Consider the following 20689-nt stretch of genomic DNA (forward strand, 5'->3'; position numbering starts at 1 on the left):
TGGCCTGCCACAACCACTGGCTGCCTCCCTCTGAGAAAACAAGACCAAGCCAAGCATCACACCCAAACCTCAATCCCAGGCTTGGTTTGTTCTCGGTCCCAATCAAATGTCATCCAGGAGGTGTGGGATGGTTGCGGGAGGCTGGGTGGGGCAGTGGAGGCCACCCAGGGAAGGGGTGAGCAGGGCGCAGACTGGCGCCCTGGGGCTCCCTCACCCTCTCCTGGCTGCTCAGGGCCCACCTTCCCTGAGATGGCTTTGTCCTGTCCTTCCCCTCCAGGCATGCTCTCCTGCCTCTACCTGGGTGTGGGGTTGGAAAACGCTGAGGGCGCCCAGCAGGGGGTGCTGTGGAGAGAGCAGCATTTGTTTGCCACCACAGATGGCTGGTATTTGTCAAGATGCCACTTGAAATCTCCAAGAATCACCGACCTGGCAAATACCACAGTAACATACAATTTTTGCTTAGACCATCTGTTTCATTTCTATGTCCCGAGCTTACTTTGGAGGGCCATTTTTTTTTCTCATAAAGAATTAAAGCACTGATAACTTTGTGAGGATCGGTATGTTTACGATGAGGCGCAGAGAACAAAGTCACGGACTCTCTGCAGCATTCCCTAGCAGGCAAAGCCTCAAGTATCAGGCCTGCAGTGCCAGATACCCTCCGCGCTTACAGCCTCTTCTGTTCCTTTTGGGAGGCCGAGGCGAACATTAAGGAAAGGCACAAGTGTATGGTGATTTAGATTCGCTTTTTGAAGCACCAATTTCTGTGAGCAGTTCTAGCTCTTCCTGTTCACTGTGATTCCGAAACACATGCTCTGGACCACGCTGAGGACTCAGGCCTTCCCCATCTCACTTCTCAGAGCCTTCCCTGATTATTTCCTGGCTCCCTAGGCAATGTCCTCAGACCTGAGGTGTGAGGCAAGGATCCTCTGCACACATTCTCATCACACTGTGTTATGACTGGTGCTGCACATAGGACTTAAAGCCTGCTGCCTCATCCCCCACTAACATCCCCCTGGCCTGATTTCGGCCTTTAGATCTCCCAGGGGTTATAAACCACTGCACTCTCAGAGGCCACACCTTGCTTGGGGGAACATGTTTCTGAAAGGGCCTAATATCTGATCCACTTCCCACATCTCTCACTTCAAACTGGAGCAAAATAAAAAATACTGGCCAAAGGCAAGCAGGGTGACATCTGATGCCCTAGACAGCAGTGTGGCCTTGGGCAAGGTGACCCTGTTTCTTGGTCTCAGGTTCCGCAGGCCTCTCCTGGCTCCCAGCTTTCTCAAATAGGCAGAAAAAGAGCTAAGCAGCTGCGGGTTCGCATTCCCCTTCTGCTTTTCCTGTGTGACCGAGTTGGTGCCAGGTAGTGTTAAGGCTTTGCAGAGATCACCTGAGAGGTAGGTTCTAATATCAGCTCCCTTACCAATGAAGAAACAACCAAAAAGAGGTAGGTGTCCTTTCAAAAGACATGCTAGTGAGTCTGACCCCAGGACAACCTGTCAGGAGCTACTGTCCCCATCTGCCTGACTTCAGAACAGAGATGTTAAAGGATCAGGAGCAGCAAAGTTCACACAGCGTAGCAGAGCTGGAAGGGGCCTCACAGATGGGTACTGCCAGGTCCCTCAGGCAGGAGGGAGGGTCCCTGCCTGGGCCACCGGTGCCAGGAGAGCAGCAGCACCTGCCTCTGGGTAGTGCAGGAGCAACCCACCTGGAGAACAGAAGTCGGGGACCGGATGAGGAGCAATTCTTGTGGGAAGTAATGGAGACGACTCAGCTCAAGACAGAAAGAGAAAGGAAGCAGGCGGCCAGCGAGCTGAAGAGGAAGGGGTGGGAGACTCAGTGCAGCAGGTGGGGAATGAGGCAGGCAAGCCTGAAGCAGCCCCTCCCTCAGGGGCTTTTCCAGGATTTGTTCTGACATTTTCTGTTCCACAGGTTTGGGGAGTAGATGGATGCGGGTGGCCCAGGGCCAGAATTTTTGCGCCAAGGTCCAACTCTTAGGAGCTAATTGCAGGCCAGGTGTACCAAGCAGGACCAAAGGTGGTGGGGCGGAGGTCAGTGCCTCTCTTTTTTTTTGCCTGATAATTCCCTTGGTTTGTGGGGGGAAAAGCGGATTATGATCCCCCCCACATCCCCTAACGCAGGGGGCTGAGATGGGGCCTGGGGATCTGCAGTTTTACAGGTACCCCGGGTGTTTTTGTGGAGGTGGCTCCAGTCCCCACGGAGGCGAGGAAGGCAGTCGGCGGGAGGCTTGTGCGGTTTCCTTTCCCTCAGATTCTGTTCTGAGCAAGTTAAGGGGTGTGTGTAGGGAGGTGGGGGGCGGTGCCGAAAGGGTCTCAGCGAGAACCATGCTCTACAAGGAGCTAAGCCCAGTGGTTCTCATCCAGGGACAACTTTGCTCCCAGGAGATATTTAGCAACGTTTAAAGGCATATTTTCAAGTCCCAATTGGGAAAGGAGGTCGTTTCTGGCCTCCACTGGTAGAAGCTCTGGCCTCTAAACGTTCTACAATGCGCAGGACGGCTTCCCCTTCCCAAACTCCTTCACACACGAAGAAAATATCCTGCTCCAAACGTCAGAAGTGCAGCGGTTGAGAACCCCTCCCCACCCTCTTCCCCCACCGTCCCAGGGTCTCGAGCAGGTACTTTGCCTGCATCACATCTGCCCCGTAATAGTGCAATGTGGGAGGAGCTAAAATCACTGCCATCTGGAGCTTGTGAAAGGTAAGTACATTCAGGCGGGTCTTTGCATCTCTCCTCCCCCTACCCCCAACCTTCTCAGCCAGGTCTCAGAACCCAGAAACTACTCCGGTGGGACAGCATAAGCGCATGGTGCCACCTAGTGGTACTAGAGTTAACGACACTACCAGGAACATTCCCACGAAACTGAGTTCCTGGGACTAGGAGAAGCAGCAGTATGGGGGAAATGGTTAGAAACGTAAATTCTTGGGCCCCACTGCAGAACCAGATAGTGAGATGAAGGCAGTCCTCAAGTGATTCTGGTGGATGATACAGTTTGAGAGCCACTGCTTTAGGTAAAGTTCTTAGGTGCCACAAAGGCCTTATTTTAAGTCAGACCTTCCACAACGTAACCTCCAAATTTGTGAAATATGTCTGTCATGAAGTCGTAAGAGAAACAGAGTAACTTGTGCTTATCTGGATAATATAAATGGCAGTATTTGCCAGCATTTATTGACAGAGGGTGCTAAGCACACCACATATAGTTTCTGGCTTGAGAGCCAGACACTATCCTGACCTACTCCTACCAAGTGAGAAATGTGGACCCCAAGAGGTGAGGTAATCTGTCCCAAGGCTGTACAGTTTACACAGAGCCAGGAATTAAAGGCAGACTTATTTAGCTCCAGAATTTTGCTCTTAAATACTTTTAAAGATACTAATTGCCAAAATCATAAATTTAAGTCTAGAGAACTTGTACAGCTTTTGTTGGATTCCCTCCCCCAATGTGCTCAAGGAGAAACAGAAGCGCAGATCGTGAGGTCATGTTGTTACTTCCTAATTAGGCGGCTAACCCCAGGGCTCTGGTTTCAAATTAAGTCTTCAGTAAACCCTTTGGTGAATCAGAAGTAGACAAGACTAGTCTGTGCACCTTTGGGACAGAGTGGATAAATAAATCCAGAGGAAGTTGGGAAGGGGATAATTAATGGCTGGCTGTATTTCAAACCAGCGGTGATAGGTATGACTTTTGTCTTGGGAACTTCAAAGGGGTCTGCAGCATCTTGTGGAGATGGAAAATGCATTAGTAGTTACCAGTGCAGCAGTAACCACTGGCCACTCCCCATTCCCGTCTGCATCAGTGACCGACCCAGGTCCCCACAGCTTTTGGCTGTCCTCAGGGCTGCTGAGTGGCAGTCACACTTCCAGCAGCAGAACAGGGCATGGGCCATGTCCATGGTTCTCTCCCCAGGGGCCCCTCCATCTGGGAGGCCCACAGACGCACCCCTAGGTGGACTTCCATGGAAGGTAAAGGGTTGTATGTGTAGAGGTGACTGTGGTAGCACCCAGGGCAGATAGCCTCAGAAACCCCAAAGAGCTGAGCGCCACTGGGCTGGCTCTGGCTCTGTTGGCGGATTTCCACGCTCTGTTTCTCTCTCCTACTCTCTAGAGCCATATGACCTTTTAGTTCTTCACGGTTAAAACAAACAAAACACCCGCCAAAACCTCACACCAAACGCCTTCCCATTTTATTTAGGCCTTTATCCTCTATGTATCTGAAAGCCTCGCATCTGCAAGGCCTCCCTTCCTCTCCAAAGTAGCCACCATCCTATCCGTTCTCCCGATTCTTCCTGCCTTTTGTAGGTTTTACCACACTGTGAAATGTTTGTTTTGTGTTCCCCTGTGGGGTCTCCTTCATAAGCCATCGGCTTGTACGGGCAGGACGCGAGTCTCTACATCTCCAGGGCCCAGCACGAGACCTAGTTCAATACATATTATTGAGCCTCGATAAATAATAGATACAGCTTTAAGAAACATTTACTGGGCTCAATACGCATTAGTTCAATGACTGAATATAACCTTTCAGGTGCCACTCCCCAAGGTCCAAACACGTTCCCCAAGTCCATGCAGCCTGGGACTCCCGGCCATCCACGGACAACCTACAGCCCCACCCCCCGCTCCCCTCAGAGCCCATCCCATCCGCTCGGAAGAAATCCTGACCCAGGTTCGGAGCCGGCTCCCCCTGGGTCGCGCGGGTCTGCGTTTCCACTCCACGTAAGGAAAGCAACGGAGATCAGCCGAGAGACGTACGCACTGGGAGAAGGGGGCGTGGAGGGCGCGTCCGCGTTTATTGGGTCGAATCCGTTTCTGGGATTCAGCAGCCGCCGCAGGCTCTGTCCGCGGCGCGTCCGCTTTAAGGGGCGGTCCCCGAGCCGGCGGGCGGGGCGCTTCCGCGAGACGAGGGCCGCGCGGCCTCGGCGCCGGGATTCCGGCCGCCTGCGCGCTGTCTCGACCTCCGGCGCCCCGACCCCCGGCCGGCCGCTCACCGCCCCCCGCCCTCGGCGCCCCGACCCCCGGCCGTCCGCTCCTCCTCCCTCGCCCTTGGCGCTCCGATCTCTGGCCCTCCGCTCCTCCGCCCTTGCCCTCGGTGCCCCAATTCCCAGCCCTCCTTCCTCTTCCTTCGCCCTTGGCGCCGCCGCCCCCCACGGCGCTCGGTGCTTCGACCCCTGCAGCCCCTCCCCGCGCGCCTGGCTTCTCCCTGCCCGGCGCTCGGTGCCCGGGTCCCGGCAGTCCGCCGGCTCCTAGCCCTGGCTCTCGGCTCTCCGGCCCTCCGCACCGACCCACGCAGCCCCTCGCGCTCCGGCCCTCGGCGGGAACCCGGCCACCCCGGAGATTTCGCACCGGCCCCGGCGAGCGATGACCCTGCAGCCGCCCGGCTCCTGCCCAGTCTCAGCCCGCGCGGCCGCCTCGCGCAGCCCGGGTCCCCGCTTTGGGCCGGGCTTCGCCTCCGGATGGGCCCCTCCCACTCTCGCAGTCAGTTCAGCTCCGACAGATCTCCGTTGGTGCAGCCGGCCTCGGGCGTAGGCCCCAAGCCCTAGGACCAGGCGAGGTACCCGGGTGTGGCGCCTCCGCTGTGGCGAAGGCAAGCCAGGGATGTGCGGCCCACGGGGTGGCGCCCCAGGCTGCACCCAGAAAGCGGGCTCTTAGCGTCCCTGGATCCCGCTGCTGCCCCACTCTTAGGTGGAATACTCGGCTGTGGCCCTGGACTCACGGTAGCTTTGCCTAAAGTATAAACATAGATGGGTGTCCCTTAGGTTGAGGGCAGGCAGTGTACCTCTGGGAGAGGATGGTGACCCCCTGGTGGTTCTCTGTCAGGGTCTGCTTGTCGCACCTAAGGAATTTTGAGCTCAGAAAGAAACTCGGCCTTCTAAGACCCTCTGGATGCCCTCGCAATGCCAGACTCTCTTGGCTTCTGCTTGGCACTCTGCCCAAACTCATCTCAACCCATGAGAACATTGGTGAGGGGGCCTCGGACAGCCTGTGCCAGCAAAGGGCCGGCTGGAGTGACTTGGCTGAAAATTTTCCACTGGAGACGGTCTCCCAAGAGGGGCGGTTAGGCTGCCTCCTTCTCCTCCATCTCCGTATCTGGCTGCGAGCTGGGGCTCTCTTGATGAAATTCTTCCCCCTCCTTCTACTGTACCCCCTCACCTACGTGGCTCCCAGCGTCTCCAACCTCTGGCTCCACCTGCTTCTGAAAGCCACCGAGACCTCAGGTCCAACGTACATCAAACTGGGCCAGTGGGCCAGCACCCGTCGAGACCTCTTCTCAGAGGCTTTCTGTGCCCACTTCTCCAAGCTGCATGTCCAAGTGACCCCCCACCCTTGGACTCACACTGAACACTTCCTGCAGCAAGCATTTGGGAAAGACTGGGGGAAGGTCCTCTGCTTTGATAAGCAGGAACCTGTGGGTTCAGGCTGTGTGGCCCAAGTGTACAAAGCACGCGCCAATCCTGCCTTCCTGGAGAATGACAGCATCCAGAGACTTGCCAAGGCCTCCCGCCTCCAGCGTTTTTCAGGAGCTGGGACAGTTGGAGGCCTAAGAGAACTTTTTGGACACGTGGGGAAAGGATGGAGGCCTCAAGGGAATCTGGCTGACCAGTCACTTCTAGAAAGGCTCCTCCTCCCTAAAGCTGACCTGGTCGGATCAAATGCAGTTGTGTCTCAGGCTTCAATCCCTGCCCACCAACCTGAGCCAGATCACCTCATTCCTGTGGCAGTGAAAGTAAGTGCTCTGATGTCTTCAGCTGGGCCCTTCCCATCTCCAAAATCTCACTGACCCTTAGCTATCCCAGATCTGGACCAACTCCCCCACCACTTTACAAATCACCTCACATTATATTCCATTGATTTCTATTAGTTGACCATTATCTGAGTGCCTATGTACAAGCTTGTTTTATTTCTTGGCTTGAGAGAGTAGTGGTGCAAATAGTCTGATAAAAGAAAATGAAGAGGGTTTGGAGTCCGTGGCCTCTTCAGGTGGAGGAACCACCATCCAGCTGACCCTGTGCTCTGGGGTCAGGATAAATTGCAGACATCTAGGTTAGAAGGGCTGTGGTGAGCCCGGATGGTGGTGTTCATTTCCACAGAAGGAGTTTCCTTGTCTTTCTGGTCATCCGGTCTGGGCCCCACCGTTCCTGGTTTCCATACTTTTCTACCCCCATTCAGCATGTCTCCAGGTGATTAGGGACGCACAGGTAGCGGATTCCTCTGATGCTCCCTTTCACCCTCTCTGAAAAAACCCTCCCAAGGGTGTCTCACTTTACACCTACTGTATCTTACTTTCCAAGAGAGGAGCCCGGGGCTTGGCTTTTTATAAATGCCGCAAGTGATTCTCATGGTCAGGCATGTTCGGGAAACACTGGACTAAAATATCCTGAAAGTTCCCTCTGCTCTATGGAAGAGACAGGAGTGGATGCCTGCCCTGTACTGGAAAACATGCCAGTCATATCAGATGTATTATTTGATCTTTATTAGATGCCTCTATTTAAAAAGCATTTTATTAGATGCCTTTGAGGTAGACATTTATTTTACTTATATCTATTTATTTATGCTTCACTTTATTCCTAAAGGGATTTGAGGTGGAGGTAGGGGCTATTACCTCCAAGTTTTAAAAGACGGAACATGAGACTGAGAGAGGTTTAGTAGCTTGCCTAGTTTCATTCTGAGAATAAGTTGCAGAACTGGAATTTGAAAGCAGAGCTCTTTCCATTCCACCTCAGTGCTCCCCTGCTGGAGTTCTGTGACTCTAGAACCTTATTTACCAGGTTTTGGACTACCTGGCTCAGAGTAACCCCGTGTGCTTGGTTAAATGCAGATTTCCAGCCCCACTTCCAGAGTAGGTGATTCAGTAGGTCTTGGAGGAGGCCTTGGGGTCCACATTTTCACTTTCATCAGGCAATGATTGGTGACTTTTATGCACTCTCCTGTTTGGGAGCCACTGATCTAAATTTAATATATTTGCAAGGAAGAGCCCATCTGCCCTCGGCATCTCCTCGGGGAAGGCCCATGGGAGTAAGGGATGCAGGCGCAACCTGGGAGTTGGGTACACGTCTGCTTTGCTCTGATGAGAAGTCAACCTGGCTCTCCTTTGATGTGGGACCAGCCCTGGCTGGGTGAATGTGCCCTCCTGATCCCTTCTCTGTCTCACTGTTCCCCATTCTGGCAGGTGTTGCACCCTGGCTTGCTCACTCAGGTGCAGATGGACCTGCTGCTGATGAAGATGGGCAGCCGAATCCTTGCCCTTTTGCCAGGAATCAAGTGGCTTAGCTTGCCTGAGATTGTGGAGGAATTTGAGAAGCTAATGGTCCAACAGGTGAATTCTTCTCTCAGTTGTAAATAGCATCTAACATAGTTCTTGTTAGCAGCTGTTTAGTAAGTGCTGAATGAATAACTTCCCAGAATGTCATGGCCAGTATGGCGTATCAGTCAGGGTAGGTAATGCTAGCTGACATAATAAAGAACTCCCAAATTCCCAGTGGCTTTAATGCAACAAGGTTATTTCTTGTTTAAATCAATGTTTCAAGCAGGTGAACTGAAGGAGGGAAAGGGAGCTCCTTTCCATGGTTATTCAGGGACCCATTGTCTTCCCAGGCTTGGCACTGCCATCTTCCACATGTGTCATCTAGGGTCATTGTGGGATGGGGGAGAGGCCATGGAAGATCATGTATGAGATTCTGTGGCCAGTTCTGGAAGTGATGCACATCACTTCTTCCTAGTCTACAGGTCAGAGCTGTAATCACATGGGCCCGATGTAACAGCAAGGGTGTGTGGGGAATAGTCTTCCTTACCACCTCGGAGGAAAGTGAAATGATTCTGGTGGAAATACAGCATCCTCTGTGTGCAGCCAACGGCTGAACCCCAGGGTGAGAAGAGCATTAGCCAAGTCACGCACTCTGCCTTTGCTTTGCTTTGTTTCTAGGGCTTTTGAGTAGAGAAGGACCTCCTCCCTGTCCCAGGGCTGCATTTTAATGTTTAGAGAGCTTTGCTTTATGTTATGGAGTTTTAATAATAAAGGAAAATTAAAGCAGAAAAGACAGCTTCTATTACAACCACCACCTCTGTGTTAATTATTCTGAGTTCTACCACCCACTGCATTTCAGTTCCCCTTCTGGAAATCAGACATCATGGGGTCTCATCACATTCATCTCAGATCTCTGTATCTCTCCCCATTTTGCCTCAAAAATCAACTCTTTATACTAGCTGTCTCTCTCAGCAATCCTACCACATTTCTGTGCTGGGAACCTTGGACTCTGGGTGTATGTGTAGGAGTTTCCTCATTTGTTTATAAATTTATGTAACATTTATTAAGAACTCTGTTAGAAGCTGCTGAACTAAGAAAACAAGTGAGATTTTCCTGTCTGTAAGGAATACATGGTAGGCAGAAGGGAGCTGACCTGTAAATACTTGCAAATGGAGTGTGGTCAGAGTTAAAATAGGAGTTTCTATAGGTTCCATGGGGACTCAAAGGAGGAAGTAGTCATTCCATCCTGAGGGTCAAGGCTCCCTAGGCTTGAGCTGAGTCTTGAAGGCTGAGGGGTGTTTACAGTTGGACTAAATGGGGGAGAACATTCCAATCAGTGGGAATATGGAAGGCAAAGGAGAGGGGCCGGCCTCAGGCAGGCTGGCACGTTCGGCACTGCAGAGACTGGGTGAAGCCAGAGTTCAGGGTGGGAGAGGATGTGGGAGGCACAGGAGGTGGACGTGAAGGGAGAAGCAGGGGCCAAACTGTGACCCACCTTGGATGTTATTCAAAAGAATTTAGACCTTATCCTGCAGGTAGCAGGGAGACACCCACAGATGGACTAGGATGAAGGAAGGGGCGGGGTCAGGAAGCCCAATTAAGATACCTCTGTTGGCCTCAGGGGACTGGTTGAGAGTCACTTTGGGAACAGCAGGGTCTCTGGGCTTCCATGAGGCAATGGCCTGATGTACCTGAGTACGTCTGGAAACGGGTAGAGGGGTCTGGGCTGGAGATCAAGGTTGTGTCATGGGGAGGAGGGGGAGCGCATCAGCATCTGTGCGTGCGCTGAGGAGGAGTGGCCTGGAGGCCAGACCAAGATGAAACTGCTGGAGAGGCGGGGGAGAACTGGGGAGAGGGGAGAGCAGGTGCCAAGAGCTGTTCAGGGAGGGCCGGTCATCAGGGGCACCAGACCGCTGGTTGATCAGGACAACACTGGGCTGGCCCTTTGGATTCTGTGAATGAGATTCTGGTGAGTTTAGGGGGAAGAGTGTCTGTCCTGGGGCGGTGGGGGGGCCAGCCCTCAGGTGGAAGTGGACCTTAATCGGGGGGTAAAGAGCTGGTTGGCAGGCTAGTGGGGGGCAGTGGGCCACAGAGTCAGTGAAGCGAAGCCCCTGGGTGATGGAGGTGGTGTGGGGACCGGCTAGTGTGAAGGGGCAAGGGTCTCTGCTGTCTGTAGCTTAGAGGAGTTCACACGGAGGCTCAGGACTTCTGGGGAGGCCCTGAGTCACAGAATGCCCCTGCTCTGCCGATTTCCTGGGGAGTTACACAGCAAAGGAGGGAGGAAGGCAGGTGAGTTCCATGACTTGCTAAGTTTTTGTGCCCAGATGACCCCTCATATTTTCTCTTCATTTCCCTGCAGATCGACCTGCGTTACGAAGCTCAGAATCTGGAACACTTCCAGTGCAACTTCCTGAATGTGAATTCTGTCAAATTCCCCACCCCTCTGCGTCCCTTTGTCACCAGGGATGTCTTGGTGGAAACCTATGAAGTAAGAGTATGAGCCCCCCTGGCTGGGCCCTTCACTCCTGGCCAGCTGCCTGTGCTCCACATGAAGGCTTTGGTCAGAAAGGACAAAAGCCGAGAGAGCACGTGATCACTGTCTGTAAAGGCGAGAGGAGTGCAGACATGGCGTGAGGGTGGGTGGTAGCGCAGCAGGGCGGCTGAGAGCCTGGACATGGTCTTGGACTTCCTGGATGTGAAAATCTGCTCTGCCATTTCACCTGAGGGTGACTTCAGTTTTCTCATGTGTACCAGGGGCAACAGTTCCTGGTTAGCCCAGGAGTCGACGACACATTGAATGCAGAATGCCCTCAGCACAGAGAAAGTGCTCAGCATGTATTTGTGTCACGTCATTTGCCTTAACTGTCTCCTGGTCCAGTCTCCTTTGTAAAGATGGGAATATGAGGTCCAGGGAAGTGATGTGTTATTATCTGTGTGACTCTGAGCAAGTTACTTCAACTCTCTGGGGTTTAGTTACTGTATTTGTTAATTAGGGACAACAAAGTCCAGCTCAATGGGCGCTCTGACAACTAAATAACTAACCTGTATGAAATGTTTCTTAGCTCCACTTTCTTCTCTTCTCCCTTTCTTTTCCTTTTCCTTTTCCTGCTCAAGGTCACAGAGCTCATTCATGCCTGTTGGCTGATTCTAGACCAGAAACCACCTCTCCCGGGGCCTGCTCCAACCTTTCCCTATGACATTCCAACATCTCTTCCCTGTGGGTGGCGGAGTTAACAGGTTTCCTCACTAACAGATCAATGGGACTTGTTTTCCTTTAAGAAGTATTACAGAAGTATTCTTTGTCACTTACCAATCAATGGGAAGGCAATACCGACGTGCCATGTGGGGATGTGGAGCAGGTCAGTCTGCAGGCTCTCCAGGGTAAAGCTGCCCCTCTCTGATCTTCCTTCAAGGAGAGTGTGCCTGTATCCAGTTACCAGCAGGCAGGCATTCCCGTTGACTTGAAGAGAAAGATTGCGCGGCTGGGGATCAACATGCTCCTGAAGATGGTAAGCTCTTGGGCTCGGAGAGGGTGCTCAGGCCCAGTGTGTGTCAAACTGCATGTGGGAAGACAGCAGGGACACTGCTCGGGTACTGTGGGTGGGAGGTGAGCCACAGCAAGCCACCGTGTTGGTAAAGAGTCTGCTCTAGAAATAGCTGAGCGTACCAAAGTGCCTACTTGGTCTACAACTTTCGGTTAAGTACTTTCTCAGTGGCATGTGCTCTGTTACTGTGCAAGGTGCTGTGGAAGAGTGGTGAGCAGGACCCAGGCTTTGCCCAAGTCGCCTACAGTTTAGACAAACAGCTGAAGATGTTTAATGTGGCTTCATTCATTGGGTGTAAGTTTACAGCAGTGAGCAAAATAAGTCACTACAATGTTCGTGGAACTCCTGTTTGGTGGGAAGACAGGCCCTGAATAAGTAAATGACATAGGGTCAGTATGGGCACCAAAGGGCCATTTAGGAGGGACCCATCTCAGCTAAGGGATTCATTTAGGAAGTGGCTCCGTCTCAGCTGGGATAGAAAGGAAGTCTAGGGTTCACCTGCCAGTGGATGGCCTGATGGTGATTAAATGACTTTGACACTTGTCCAAGGACAGTGAGCCCTAAGCCTCGTTAGTCAGTGGCACCCTCACTGTAGTGACAGTAGCAACCCAGCCCTGTTAGCAGGTCACTTGTAGGAGGAGACAGAAGATCCTGAGATTGTCTGCAGTCTGATGTGTTCCTAGCGGTTGAGGGGTGAGGAGAGAGCAGTTGGGGGATGGATGGCAGGGTCTAGGCTAGAAAAAGGATGTATGCCCAGGTCTGGAGGATGCAGAATCCAGGTGAGAAGGAACCAGGTGTGTGGCCAGAGAGTGGGGGGAAAGAACCAGGTGACTGAGGTGGAGCTGTGGGGGCCCAGGCAGCTGGCAGAAGGTGGGCAGAGGTAAGAATGATAGCTCACAGTAGGCTGGTGGTGTGGTGCAAGCTGGCAGCACAGGGTCGCTGGGGTGGAGAGGGCTCAGGGCAAAAGAGGGTGCTGGCTGAACAGGACCCTGACTCTACCTCCAGGCCCAGGGTTCATGGATGAGAAAGCCACAGCCCCCTCCTGCAGGGCTCCCGGAGAAGGCAGTTTGTCTCATAGAGCCAGGTTTCTGGTGAGTCAGTGCAGGAGACTCAGTGGGGAGAGAGGGGACTTTGTCCCCAAAGACAGGGCCCCAAGGGGCACCCTAGGCCAGAGGGGAGGGTGTAGCAGGGAGTACGAGGAAGCAGCAGTGCTGAGCAGCACCAGCAGCAGTGAGATCATGAGGGGGTTCCAGCTCATGGCCTCATGCATGTGGGCGTAGGCCAGGTGGCCGAGTTGATAGCAAAATGCCCAGAGTCACGGTCAGCCAGCCTTTGGCGACCACATCCTGGTATGCAGGCCCCAGCTTCCCCAGGTCCCAGGATTTTCAGTTAGGGCAGCAGCCTCTTACCGCCTGCAAAGCCAGAACCTGAACCCTGGTGTGTCTGCAGCCTGTACCAGCAGGAGGTCCCTGAGTACCACTCTGGGAGCAGCTGCTCTGTGCTGTCCCCTGGGTCCCTCCTTCCCCTCACAGAGCTGCTGGGGTTTTCTCTCATCACCAAGGCGACCTTTCACAGGAGGCTGATTCCTGTTCCACAAGGTCATGCCTGACTTCCTGTCCATCACAGTTCTGGGGCTTTCTTACCTGCTTAGAAGGTTCAAGCCAGCACTCTGTGGACAGATGGGGTGATGGAGGGCAAGTCTGACTTATAAAATGCTTTCAAAGAATAGTTTCACAAATTCTTTTAGTAGTTCCACAAATTTTAAGAACATAGTTTGGGGGAAATCTTTAAACAGTAATTATTTTTAATCAGAATATTAATTACTTAATAGATTAAATATCAGTCCTCTGAGATGCAGTTTGGTCTTAAATTTTTCTTGTTCCCTTATAATCTTCTTTAATGCTTTTTACTTTGAAAATAACTTTTGTCTTAAAAACATCAACCTGGCCTGTCCCTATACAAATTCTGAACTGATGACATTAAGCAATGAGGCTCTGTAAAATGTGTACCCCTCTGCCATTGTTAACTAATCCCTGGGATCTCACTGTCACCCTGGAGAGCTTTTCTGCGTGTAGCCTGGTGTTGATGGGTGGTGAGGGTTGGCTTAGCCTTGAACAGTGCTAATCTCTTTCAAGGTGTTTGTGGACAACTTCGTCCATGCAGACCTTCACCCTGGGAACATCCTAGTCCAGGGTGCTGATGGTCCCTGCACGGGCCAAGAGGCGCGGCTGCAGCAGGTGGCCGTCTGTGACACGCTAGCGGCTACCAGGATGCCTGCGCAGTGCCCTCTGCGCCTGGTGCTGCTGGATGCCGGCATCGTGGCCGAGCTGCAGGCCGCTGACCTGAGGAACTTCCGGGCAGTTTTCATGGCTGTGGCAATGGGGCAGGTGAGACCCGCCGGGCCCATGGGAGTGGGACCGAACCTTTTAGACTCTTGTGAAATGTGCAGCTACTCAGCCTTCGTCACTCTTGTAACTGCCTGTTTTCCAGGGGTTCCTGATGGAAATGGGTGAGCGGAAGGAGGGAAGAAAGCCATCCAGGGGCTATAGTCAGATGGGCAGTGCCTGTGTCTGAGGACTGTTCCAAGCAGTTCATGGTTTGGGATGATGGGAAGAAATGCCTCCTTCCCAAATGCTGTTGTAGGCTAGCAGTTTCTCTTCCTTTGGAAGTGTTGGGCAGGGTGCTGGGGTGCTAGTTTTTGACTAACACTGCCGTGGCCTGTGCCATTTTCTCAAGACAGTGGGCTGGTGAGAAGCAGAGGCATAGATAACTTACTCTCCAACTGTGGAAAGATGAATAGGAATCTGGGGTGGGAAGCAAGAGTCATTTTTAACCTCCTACCCTGTGGCTCTGAGGGGCTCCAGTAGCTGAGAATTATTTAGAGAAGGACTTAGCAAAGCCTCTACTGAGTCAACATAAAGTGATAAATTGGGGTGACAAAGAAGAAATTGTCTGGCCAGCTGGTGTAATTCACCAGTAAGACAGACCCTGGGAAAGAGAGCTGGCTTAAAAAAAAAGACAGGCACATTCAGGGGAGCCCCTGGTGAGGAGGCTTCCGAGGGGGTAAGCCAGAGGCGTGAGGCTGAGCGGTCGGAAAGCATCCCCTGGGCCCAGGTTAAACACTGAGGTGGGGCGCACTCCTCCGCACAGATTCGGGTGAAGGAAGCAGGTCACAGCTGGCAGAGGAAGAGCTAGGCTCTGGGGGCAGTGCTCCAGAAGGTGAAGGCATGAGCCTGACCACCAGGGCGGGTGGGCCTTCTGCCCTGGTGAAGCAGGAGGAGCTAGAAGGCTGGAGCACAGAGGCTGTGAGGAGGGAATTTGGCTCCAGCAGGAAGACAGCCCATGAGGACAGTGTGGCTGGTCCAGCCCCGTGGCAGGCCCTGGTACCCTGGGCCCAGGTAGTTAGTTGGCAGTGTGTCGTGGAACATGAGCAGCAGGATGCTGGCTTTGCCCTGAAGGGTGAAGGTGCTAAGCACAGGTGGGGGCTCGCTGACCAATGGAGACTTTGGTGGGTTACCAGGTATTCTGGAGGGGCAAAATTTAAAAAGTTTGGGTGGCCAAAAGCAGGATTGCAAAAAACTAGGGTGGAGAAACTAGAATATGAAGTTGGGCAGAGCACCTAGATTTCTGCCCTCTTGACTCTACCAAGTTTCTTTTCTCTTGCATCTTCCAGGGCCAAAGAGTGGCTGAGCTCGTCCTGCATCATGCGCGGGCCAGTGAGTGCAGGGACGTGGAGGGATTCAAGGCTGAGATGGCCACACTGGTGACGCAGGCCAGAAAGAACACCATCACCCTGGAAAAGGTGCGCAGGCCACTCGAGGGTCAGGGGCCGTGGGGTGTTCACTACCCTTGCTGTGAGACAGAGCAAACCCCAGGTCTGAGGGTGACCTCTTTGTGGAGAGGTCTCGGGAGGATTTGAATTCCTCCGTGCCCTCTTCCAGGTGTGAGGCAGCCCATGGAAATTCCCGGCTCTTGGGTGGCTGCTGGCCAGTAACATTTGCAGTGCCGCCATGTGTTCATCTTCGGTGTAGCTGGTCTGCTCCATCTGTATCAGGGGCCCAGCTGCACAGAGGGAGGGAGGACTGAGGCCCCTGAGCAGCCAGGGGACACACCCTAACGTTCAGGTCCTTTATGTAGAGCCAGAGCCCACTTTGCATTTTACACCATTCTAACAAACCTGCTTTCTCCCCAAGTTCATGGTCTACACTAGCAGAAGTGAGTCAGAACAAGCTGGGGCTCACGGGCAGTGAGCAGCAGCAGCTGACCCCAGTGCTGCCGATCTTACTTACTTCAGATATGGTTGGTTTGTGTGCTGGGGTGGTCAGGCCTCCAGGCTTGTTCTCCTGAAGGGGTCTTTGAACTCAGCTGTGAGATGGGCATTGGCCTTGTGCATGCACCCCTTCTCCTAGTCACAATGTGTGCACCCAGGGTGCGGGTACGGGTGGGTGTGGACAATGTGGGTGGTGGGACGGGGGTGGGGGGGTTCTGCAGTTGGCTTTATTCTGTTTTCCAGCTTCAAGTTTCCAGTCTTCTCGCGAATGTCTTTAAGTTGCTGATGACTCACAAGGTGAGGCCCAGGTGGGGCTGTGCTGTGCTCTGGTCAGCCTGGAGGGGAGGCCAGCAGGTGGCCACAGGGTCCTCAGAGGTACTTCTCTGTAGATCTCAGTTTTGAAAACATTTTGCATACTCATCCGTTTGGGAAGAGGGCTGCTTGTTTCCTGACGTAGGTGGAGCCAGTCTATGACTGCCCGTCTGTGCAGTCCAAGTGTCTGTGATGTGTAGCTGTAGAAATGTGTGTGTGTGAACGTAAACACCATCTAACTCAGGCTTTGCATGCCTTTTCCTTCCTCGGTTCACACCAGTGATGTGTGACATTAGTGTCACACTTAGCTCTTTCCTATGCTGGCTTAAGGGTCTGGGGTGGCCCAAGAGGTACCTCTTGTCCTGGTGTGTTCAGAGGCCCCTGCAAGGCCATCCTGGTCTCTGCCTGCTGCCCCAGTCCCTTGGAGAGGGCCTCACATTCTCCACCCTGGCCTTTACCCTCACTCCTTGGGATGGAGTGCAGTCCCAGGCCACTCTTCACAGTAAAGCTGCCAGCCAAGGTACAGGGTGTGGAGGTGGGAAGGGTGATTCTCATCTGAAGGCCTTACCCAAGGTTTCTCTTGAGGTTCAGTAATCTGATAATGAAACAAGACATGGAAGAGGCAGCCATTTGGCCATGATTGTAACATAGAATTACAGGTCAGAAAGCTGCCTGTGCCTTACAGAAGTGCAGCGCAGTCAGCTCGTTGGGTCAGGCCTCACAGGCAGAGCCAGGACTTGATGGTCACCAGGCATCTCAGTCCACTGCTCTTTGCTGCTCCAAAACTACTCTGTGGTAGCTGTGTTCTTGGGACAAGAAACACATACTAAGGGGCTCCCCAAGCATGCTATGGACTCATAATGATAAAAGTTAGGGATACAGCTAGCATGTGGGAAGCCCACCACTGGGGATCTGCTGTACTGGGGGATTTTCATCCAGTTTCTCATTTAAATCCCAGCACAATTCCCCACAGGCAGGTATGATCTCTATTGTATTATCCCCAGAAGGAGACGGGGTGCACGCAAGTTAAATAACTCCCCAAGCCCCACTGACGGGCTTGGCGGAGGCAAGGTCTGCACCCATCTCTCTGACTCCAGGGCTGGCTGATTTTGTAGTTCTGTTTTTGGTGGAAAACTTTATGCCTTCCAAAGCTTTTGACAAGTTCTATTTAAAAAATGGCGAAATATCACCCTAGGACTGGGGAGGCTTTCAAGATTGGGAGAGGTGGCTTTGCATTAAAGGGGAATGCACACACACTCCTGGGAGCTCAGGTGCACAGGACGTGAGGCAGGTGACTGAGGCTCACACCCAGCTCGGTCAGCCGCCAGCTCTACCTGTGCCAGCCTCCTCCAGCCCACAGGGCTGCCGTGAGGCCTGGATGAGGCCGTAACAACAGTAATCTTAGCATTGTGCTGTGAGCAGCACCTAATTTAGCTTATTATCTCATCTATCAGTGTCCAATTTTAAACCCCTCAACATTTCTCAAGGCAGGCAGCAATGCAAGATGCCAAGCAACTCACCCACGACCCCACGAGCCTGCGGCAGTGTGGGGGCCCAGGGCCTAGCAGACTTCACGGAGACTCCGTTCCGAGCTGCTTTGCTTTCCTGGCTCCTGTGTGCTTTCTCTGCAGTTAGCCTTCCCTACACAGTGTGAGACACAACGGTTAAGGGTTCCTTAAATGTCTGCTGTTGTTATTCCCAGGATAGAAGAGCAGAGAGAGGGCCTAGTTCTAAGCGCTTCACTGGGCACTTAATTTTTTTTTAATGAAAAAAATTTTAATTGTGGTTAAAAAAAAGTAAAATTTACCCCAACTGTCTCCAAGTGAACACTTCAACAGTGTCACTGTTGAGTAACACATCTCCAGAACTTTCTCATCTTGTAAAACTGAAACTCTCTACCCACTGAACAACTGCCCATTTTGCCCTCCCCCCAGTCCCTGGCAACCACCCTCCTACTTTCTGTCTCCATGATTCTGATGACTCTAGATATCCCATGTAAGTGGGATTATATAGTATTTGTCCTTTTGTGACTGTCTTATTTCACTCAGCATAGTGTCCTCAAGGTTCATCCAGGTGGCAGCATGTAACAGGATCTCCTTTTTAAAGACTGAATAACATTCCTTGTGTAGATAGATATATGCACCCTATTTTCTTTATTTGTTCATCCATCAGTGGACACTTGGGCCACTTCTACCTTGTGGCTGATATGAGTAATGCTGCAGTGAACATGGGTGTGCAAATAACTGAGATCCTGCCTTCATTTCTTTACACAGAATTCACCCAGAAGTGGGATTGCCGGATCATACGGTTATTTGGGGGGAAGTTCTTTACCGTGTTCTGTAGCAGGCACAATTTCACGTTCCCACCCTCAGTGTACAAAGGTTCCAATTCTCCACATCCTCACCAACAACTGTTACTTTTTGTTTGTTTTGATAATGGTCACCCTAATAGGTGTGAGGGGCTATTTCATTGTGGTTTTAATTACATTTCTTTAATGATTTGATTAGTGATCTTATTACTTTTCATAAGATGGTTGACCATTTTTCTGTCTTCTTTGGAGAAATGTCTATTTACTTGGCACTTAATTTTTTAAATAAAATATCTGACAGAAATAGAGATGGAAAGAATACAACAAACACTTAAGAATTCACCACTTGGCTAAAGAATGAAAGCATTCCCCAAAGTGTGGAAGCCCCAGGTCCCCTGCCCTGAACAGATCTGTGTGGCTAACGGTCCTCTGTGCACATCTCACGTCCCAGCTGGGGGGGCCCGCGCCCTAATGGGAGCATGCTGCTTTCTCCTGACCAGCCAGTCTGATCCCCAGACAACTTTTGAGGCCTTAACAGAGATAAATACCCTTTACTTTTAACAAAGATTTTTTTCCCCAAGAGTCAACCTTCCATTTCTTGACCTGTATACTTGAAAAATAGATTCTTGTTCTTCTAGGTGTAAATACTGGCTCTCCTCTTCCTCATCCCAGGATCTGAGCAAGTCACTTAATCACCCTGACCCCGGCTTCCTTATGTATAGAATGGGAACAGTGATGGTACTTCTGAAGAATAACTGAGTGATCCGGGTGAATTGTTACTACTATTAACCTGCCTCCCAAAGGGAGGAAACTGCTTTGTTTGAGCACAGCCAGTTATGCATGGTTTTAGAAAGGCTACTGCATATTTTGAAGAATGACCGTTATTTAGATTTAGTTTTTGGTGTAGGTGTGAAATGTCCATTTTATTAAGTCACACACACACACCCTCAAGGACATATTGCATCCCCCAGAATTTTCCTTAATATTGCTAGCAGATGGAAGGTTGGATGAGCAGATGAGATAGTGGGGAAAATGATGGGTAAACAATGTTAGGGAGACAGTAAAAATCACATGGGAGTGAACAAAAGGCCAAGAGGGGACAGTGACATGGTCATCCAGGACACTCTCTTGGTATCAGTAGGCTTCAGAAAGAACCGTTTTTTCTCTTTCAGGTAAAGCTTGAGAGCAACTTTGCCTCAATTGTGTTTGCCATCATGGTGTTGGAGGGGCTTGGCCGCTCCCTGGACCCCAAGCTGGACATCCTGGAGGCAGCAAAGCCCTTCCTTCTGAAAGCACCAGCCTCCTCCCTGTGACGGCAGCAGCAGGCGTGCAGTGGGCCTCTTGTCTCAGAGCGAAAGGCTGCTCCCAGCAGCCTCTCCTGTGGCAGCCTGAACATTTTAAGACTGACATGTGTGGAAGGCATACCAATGCTTTTCCCTCTGATTTGGTTTTAGGCATTTGTTTTAAAAGTTTTGGGTTACTGGGGAAGTAAAGGGAGGGAAGGGTCCCATCCATTCAGCCTGGAAGTTGGGCCTGGTGTTAGGGAGACTCTATTTCAGGGAAAATGTTCTGTGGGTGGAGACAAATAAACTTATTTTGTTTTCTCATTTTTCTCTCCTCTTCTTAACACTCTATACTCCTTGAGGTGGGTCCTGCTGGTCGTTCCCAGACTCTGATATTTAGGTTAGAAAATGTCACAGAGTCCTGTAGACCCACGTCTTCTAAATGCTTTTGATTATGTACTCTACTGGTAAAAGTTGAGTATATTTATTTATACACATGCATATATAATTTATTTATAAATTTTATACCACTAGCAAATCTCTGGAGGCACAACATATGCTTAGAGCAAATTTTACTACACTTCAGATTATCTTGATGATTTTTAATATTTTTTGCTGACCTCCTACTATATTTTATTACAAGGTTTAAAAAAAAGGATTAATGTGGCTAACATACTAGGGATAGAAGAATCAGCTCCATCATTTCCTGAAAGTTCCCCTGT

At 51.5% G+C, this 20689-nt stretch overlaps 1 protein-coding gene across 2 annotated transcripts; it reads left to right on the forward strand.

The window, feature by feature from the left end:
- Positions 1-5021: 5021 nt before the first annotated feature.
- On the forward strand, positions 5022-20291 carry ADCK2 (aarF domain containing kinase 2). 2 transcript variants are annotated; one of them, XM_036926098.2, is made up of 8 exons: positions 5245-6731; positions 8175-8321; positions 10609-10737; positions 11663-11758; positions 13930-14181; positions 15468-15596; positions 16308-16361; positions 19857-20291. In XM_036926098.2, the coding sequence occupies exons 1-8, from the start codon at positions 5796-5798 to the stop codon at positions 19995-19997; spliced, it is 1884 nt and encodes a 627-aa protein (XP_036781993.2). In that variant the 5' UTR covers positions 5245-5795; the 3' UTR covers positions 19998-20291. The 2 variants fall into 2 exon arrangements, with proteins under 2 accessions (XP_036781994.2, XP_036781993.2); XM_036926099.2 differs by lacking the exon at positions 13930-14181 and having other exon boundaries at positions 5022-6731.
- Positions 20292-20689: the final 398 nt, after the last annotated feature.

This window comes from Manis pentadactyla, chromosome 7, assembly GCF_030020395.1.
Source record: "Manis pentadactyla isolate mManPen7 chromosome 7, mManPen7.hap1, whole genome shotgun sequence".
Lineage (NCBI taxonomy): Eukaryota > Metazoa > Chordata > Mammalia > Pholidota > Manidae > Manis > Manis pentadactyla.

What these genes read in the sequence shown, in the direction of transcription:
- ADCK2 (XM_036926098.2), top strand. Translation starts at nt 5,796, where the DNA reads ATGGTGACCCCCTGGTGGTTCTCTGTCAGGGTCTGCTTGTCGCACCTA. An exon ending in TCAACATGCTCCTGAAGATG is followed by an intron (nt 11,759 to 13,929) that starts GTAAGCTCTTGG and finishes ATCTCTTTCAAG; the next exon opens with GTGTTTGTGGACAACTTCGT. An exon ending in TGGCTGTGGCAATGGGGCAG is followed by an intron (nt 14,182 to 15,467) that starts GTGAGACCCGCC and finishes TGCATCTTCCAG; the next exon opens with GGCCAAAGAGTGGCTGAGCT.